This window comes from Stegastes partitus, unplaced genomic scaffold (assembly GCF_000690725.1).
Source record: "Stegastes partitus isolate 25-593 unplaced genomic scaffold, Stegastes_partitus-1.0.2 Scaffold954, whole genome shotgun sequence".
Classification (NCBI taxonomy): Eukaryota; Metazoa; Chordata; class Actinopteri; family Pomacentridae; genus Stegastes; species Stegastes partitus.
Genome location: NW_007578685.1, coordinates 161,357 through 167,488, shown reverse-complemented (window position 1 = coordinate 167,488; position 6,132 = coordinate 161,357). Strand labels below are relative to the sequence as shown.

The following is a 6,132-nucleotide window of genomic DNA, read 5'->3' as shown; positions in this document are numbered from 1 at the left end:
AACAAGTCCGTCACCGGTTCTCATCCAGACCGTGATCACACGAGGCTTCAGTAAAGCCACAAGGAGCTCCACTGCTCACAAGTCTGAGCATTAATGATGTTCAGTGGAACTCTGAGCATCGGGTCAAACAGAGCTGAACTCCCTTACCCAGCAGCAACCAGAACCAGAACCAGGCGTCCATGTTGATCCCACGTAACACAATCCAGTTTACCACAGCGGCAGAAGTCTAACGGCAGGAAGTGATGTCGTCCGTTCAGGATGAATCCAGGCTCGGCTTTAGTTCAGCTCCGGTTCTGCTGGACTTGATGCAGCGTTCTGAAACAACAACGAGTCTGCAGCTGCTTATGGATAAATCACCTGCGAAGGACTTTGATTATCAGAGGCGTGAAAGGTCCTAAATTAATAAACCATGAAGCATTTCTTGGAAGGAAGGTGGAGCTCATAAAGACGGCAGTAAATCTGAACTTTATCATCTTATTGGCTGTAAATCTGTAAAGCTGTGACTGGATCCAGATGTTGTGGTTGTTCTGTTTGGAGGAGTTTATCGGTCAGACCCTGAACTTCCACCTGCAGCCTCCTCAGACCTCTGATCTGCCTGACGATCAATACGTTGCTCCCAAACAAACGGAGTCCTCACGTCGATGATCCAAAAGCTGTTTTCAGTCATTTCACTTCTGTACTTTGAGAAAAGAACAGAGCTGATTGAATCCAGACATGTTAGTTGTTGTTGTGTCCATGAATGGATCAGTTCTACTTATGATGGAGGATGTTGTGTTGCACACTTTATCTGTTCAGATGCATTTTATTGACGCTTTTGGACGTTCAGTAATTCTTCATTTGTTCAGAAGTTGTGGCTTCCAGCTGGTCATGTGACCATAAACTGACTCTGTTTTTAGCCTGATGCCGGACTGAGGATGTTGTGCTGACCTTTAACCACCAAACGAGACCAGAACCTGCTGTAAAGTGTTGCAGCGCCACCTTGAGGACCAGCGCCGTGGCCCAGCTGACGACCTCCGTCCTTCTCCGTTAATGATTGCAGGCTGGTGCTGCAGGGCTCTGGATGGATCAGTGCTTCCATCATGGCTCAGCTGGTCGAATGTGTCCCCAACTTCTCCGACGGTCGCAGCAAACAGGTCAGCAGCTCTAAACAGAGTCTAACGGCACCTTTCTAACGCTTCCATCTCCTGTTCACGCAGCAGCTTCACAAACCGTCGGCTTCGTAGGAAATCTGAGATGATTGTGTGAAAAAGTGAGAAATGTGTTCTGGACTCTGCCTTTCCTCTTGAACATGAGCTCGTTAGAGGTTTGCATTCTTGTGTTTGGTATTTAGATGATTGACACCTTTGTGAGTCTGTCTGTTCGTATTCATGTTTTTGTCCCTTTCTGCCTTCACATCAAGGTTTGACCTTTTAGTTCATTGATTTCCAGGTTTTTGGTCCTTTGTGAGGACGTTTCCTGATGAGTCAGTTTTGTACGTGAATATTTTGGGTCTTGACACTGAAAGTCTTTTGAATCTCGGCTTTAAGCCCAAACGAAGCCTCGAGCTGGTTCAACTGATGAAGAACCGACATGGAATTAATTATTACATGAAGAGAGAAACGTCTGTGACCGTTGACCTGCTGCAGGTTTTCTGTTTAACCACCAAACACACTGTCAATGATCTTCTGTCCGGCTGCAGCTTTCACAACAGTTCAGCTGAAGCCTCGTTCACTTTGTCTGCTTTGAAGCACTTCTAGTGTTCAGACTGAGGAACAGAATCCACTGAATGACCCGAACCACTGTTTGCTGGAAACGATGTGACGACTGAAGGCTGGACAGATGAAGAACCTCCACAAGAAAAGTGTTCGGACCTGAAACTCTGACTCTCCTCACAAAGTCTGTTGACAGAAAATCAGTCCCTTTATCTCAGCGCTGGGAGAAGAGTCATGTAATGAGATTACTTGTAATCAGAGTAGAGTTCAGTCCATTCGTGTGTATGTCGGTGCTGTTGTGCATTAAAGTCCAGCGTTCGTGTCCAAGTCTGGAAGCAGGTTCTGTTCAGTCGGTGAAACTCGTCATAGCTGCAGACAGAAACAGGATTCGGCTCCTGACAGCAGATTTCTGTGCGTCCAGGTGATCGATGCCATCTCGGCGGCCATCTCCAACACCTCCGGCTGCAGCCTGCTGGACGTCGACCCTGGAGCCTCCACCAACCGAACCGTCTACACCTTCGTGGGCTCTCCGGAGGCGGTGGTGGAGGGAGCGCTGAACGCCGCCCGGCAGGCCTTCAGCCTCATCGACATGAGCACACACTCAGGTGATCCAGCCGGTCTCGGGACTGAAGCATGACCCAGTTCAGTTTTTTAAAAAGTTGCAACGAGGCTGAATATGAGCACGTTTTTGGGTCTGTTTTCTCACTGAGTGGTTCTTTGTTTCTGAGACACCAGATTGTCTTTCAGGACTTGAGTGTTTTACCTGTGCTTGGTGTTCAGGTGAGCATCCTCGGACCGGAGCGCTGGACGTTTGTCCATTCATTCCCGTCCAGAACGTCACCATGGACGACTGCATCCGCTGTGCAAACCTGTTTGGGCAGAAGCTGGCCGAGATGCTGCAGGTTCCTGGTGAGACGCTCAGATGCTGCTGGTTTGTTGCTGTAAAAACCGATCAGGACCAAAAACTTTTTGTGTTCATTTTGTGTCTCGTTGTGGATATTGTGTGTTTTGGTTCATCCTCAAACATTCATGGAGCTTCTAGAAACATCATCAACACCTTCTGCCCTCATGCAGCCCCGCATCATGATGCTGCCACCTCCATGCTTCACTGTCAGGACCATGATCCACTGTGGTGGTCCTGGTCAGGTTCACACCAAACATCTGGACTCCATGTGAGCCCAACACATTGATCTCCATCTGACCAGAGGATGTTCTCCAGCATCCATCAGGCTTCTGTTCATGTTCTCTGGTGAACTTTGATGTGGAAGTTTAGTTAGGAGGACGGTCACTGCAGTCCTGATTGGTGGTGCTACGGATCCTTCTAGACCTAGAAGGTCTGACTAGTGGTGCTATGGATCCTTCTAGACCTCCTGATTACTGCTGACACCGTGGTTCCCGTCTACAGTCTGCTGTAAAATAAAATCCCCAGAAACATTTAAAAGACGGTTCTGGGGGTTTCAGTTCTGCTCTTGCTCCTTAAAAGCACAATAAACAGGATTTACCAGCCTTTACGTGAACAGTATTTGTCCTTTGGCTCTTCCACAGTGTATCTCTATGGAGAAGCAGCTCGGACTGAGTCCAGGAGGAACCTCCCGTCGGTGCGAGCCGGAGAGTACGAAGCTCTACCTGACAAGGTGAAGCACAGATCCTGCCTCGTCCTTCAGCTCAGCGCTTTCACCACTTTCCAGATTTCTGAAACGTGTTCCCTTGAAAACACTGAATGTCAGAATGTCAGCGGTCACAGTTTGCTTCGGTTTCACGGTTTGTTTTCAGCTCAGATGTTCTGAATGGGCTCCTGACTTCGGTCCCGCTGTTTTCGTACCATCGTGGGGCGCCACGGTAACCGGCGCTCGCAAGTTCCTCATCGCCTACAACGTGAACCTGATCAGCACCAAAGAGCAAGCTCATCGCATCGCTTTGGACATCCGGGAACAGGGCCGAGGGAAGGACCAGGTCCGTCAGAACCGTCAGCGCTGTGATCGAGTGCTGTCTGTTTTTTCTGGCGTTTTAATTTCCTTCTATCTTCGTGTTTTTTGCTGTTTTACTTTTGTTCTCTGCTTTAATTTGTAATTTTTCTGTGAATTTTCCTGATTTCTGTTGAGAACTTTTAAAAGTTTTAGAAGATTGTTATCTGACATTTGTCATCAAAAAACAAAACATTTTTAATAACTTTTTATTCAGATTTTCTTTTTCTTGTTAAAGCAGTTCCGTTTTTTCTTTGCCTTTCTCTGATTTGTTTTTTCGTGATTCTTTTCTCCAAAATGGTACCGTGTGTTTTTTCTAAATTGGTTTTAGACAATTTTTTGAATTAAAAACAAAAAGTTACTTTTTAGGTTCATCTTCAGACTCTTTGTTTGTTTCTTTTCAGAGTTTCATTCTTTGATTTTTCCAGATTTCTTTTTGTGTCAAAAACTTTCCAGATATTTTCCAAGGTGGTTTCATGAGCACTGCAGTGATTTGTGGTTCTCTTGTGGTTCTCTTGTGGTTCTGCTGTGGTTCTGCTGTGGTTCTGCTGTGGTTCTGCTTGTCCCCGGTGTTGGACCAGCCCGGCCTGCTGCAGAAGGTCCAGGGGATGGGCTGGTACCTGGACGAGGCCAACATCGCTCAGGTGTCCACCAACATCCTGGACTTCGAGCTGACGCCGCTGCACAGCGTCTTCGAGGAAATCTGCAGAGACGCTGAGGTCAGTTAGAAACACTGGAACACGTATGTTAACATGAACAGAACANTTTTTTTTCAACATTTCAAGTAACGGTTTCATTGCTGTTCTGTACAACTTTAAAGAGACGGTCTTAGGAGGTCAAGTTTGAGTTTGAGTTTCAGTCAAACCTAACTACTTCGGCTAAAACACAACAAATGCTGGTTAACATGTGAAACCGAAAATTTTTTGGCAAATTCTAAACAGTTTTTGAGTAAAACCTGACAAATGTTGTCTAAAACAACATTTTTTCCATAAAACCCAACAAATTTTGACGAAACTCGATATATTCTGGCTGAAAGCTACGACTTGTTAAGCTAGCAAGAAGAACCTTGTTGAAACTCGGCCCGTCGTAATTACTACGGAGTCACTTGGTTTTGGTTATTTGCACTGATGTCATTCAGCATCATAGTTTCTGTTCACCTGAATAAGAGCAGAAGGTTCAGGTACTATTTCCACACCTGTGCTTCCTTCTTCTGTGGTTTAAGAGCCCAAGCTGCTACCATGAACGTCTGTTAACGTCATTGGGCACATTTTGGGTTTTTTGGCCAATAAAAAAGCAAACATCAGTAAGTTGTTGCTGACAGGCCTCGTTGAAACCCAGATTAAGACCCTCTTCTTCGTGGGTTTGGTTTGTGTTCGTACCTCGGTGGCGTTCGGCGACAGCAGCAGCGTGTTGGTGATCCGAGCTGCTGCTGTTACGTTTTCAGAGGTCAGTTCTTCGGGTCTGGACGTCAGGATCTGAGTGCTGCTCGCCAGCGTCTCTAAATCAGCTGCACTGGTGAGCTGAGGGAGGAAAGACATGATGCTTTTACTCATATGTTCCTTTGTGGATGCGCCGCCTGGCTGAAAGAGCAGCTGTCAAAGTGGAACTGGACATCCAGGCGTCTCAGGGAGTTCCACGAACTCATAGCCAGTGCTCTCTGTCCTCACATTTAGTTGTATGTCGCTTAGCGTCTGGTTGCACTGGAGGACCTGTGGACGGTCGAAACTCGGCGAGCCGCTGTTGGACGAACATCTGGCTGAAGCTTCAGGTTTACCGGCTGAGTGCAAACGGTGGCAGATGAAGGACAGAGAAACATCAGGACCATGTGGTAGACTAAGGCGTGGACGAGACACTGATGGAAGGGTTAAAGTGTACCACCACTCCTTCCTCCAGGACAACTAATGTGACACAAACCCAACACAGTCTGGCTAAAATCCAACAAACTCTGGCTAAACGCTAAAAAACTTTCAGTGAAACTTAAGGAATCAGTTTTTGGGTAAACCGAATGTATTTTGGCCAAAAATGTGGAAATTTAGACACACCGAGCACATTCGAATGAAACCCAACAAACACGGGTTAAAACCCAACACGTTTTGGCTAAAATGTAATTTTCCTGATAAAACCACACAGACGTTGCCTGGAACCCAACACCTTCTGACTGAAGCTTGAACAGCTGAAGCACAGAGACACCAGATGGATGGATGGATGCAGCTCACCAGCACTGGTTCCTGCTGGACAAACCTCCTCAGAATACGAGAACCATCCGACTGGTGACTGTGGGAACCTGAATCCATCCAACAGTTGTTCTCTGCAGAAGTTTTCTAAGGTGACAATAGAAGAAGAACAAGATTTTACTGAGATCAGTCCAAGGTCTGTCTGTATTGATCAGTTAATACTGATCAGCTGGTATTGATCTCCTACCGACTGAGCAGGTCTCTCCGATCCATTCATCAGGACAGATGCAGACTCCATTTGGA

General features: G+C 46.6%; 1 protein-coding gene across 1 annotated transcript in view; it reads left to right on the top strand.

The window, feature by feature from the left end:
- The first annotated feature begins 1,059 nt into the window (after positions 1-1,059).
- ftcd (formimidoyltransferase cyclodeaminase) overlaps positions 1,060-6,132 on the top strand; it is a 15,756-nt gene continuing 10,683 nt past the window's right edge. Inside the window, exons 1-6 of the mRNA XM_008294344.1 lie at positions 1,060-1,133; positions 2,113-2,296; positions 2,472-2,600; positions 3,237-3,325; positions 3,465-3,644; positions 4,237-4,374. Of these exons, the coding sequence (XP_008292566.1) occupies positions 1,080-1,133; positions 2,113-2,296; positions 2,472-2,600; positions 3,237-3,325; positions 3,465-3,644; positions 4,237-4,374 (774 nt within the window). The 5' untranslated portion in view covers positions 1,060-1,079. The remainder of the gene's footprint in view (positions 1,134-2,112; positions 2,297-2,471; positions 2,601-3,236; positions 3,326-3,464; positions 3,645-4,236; positions 4,375-6,132) is intronic.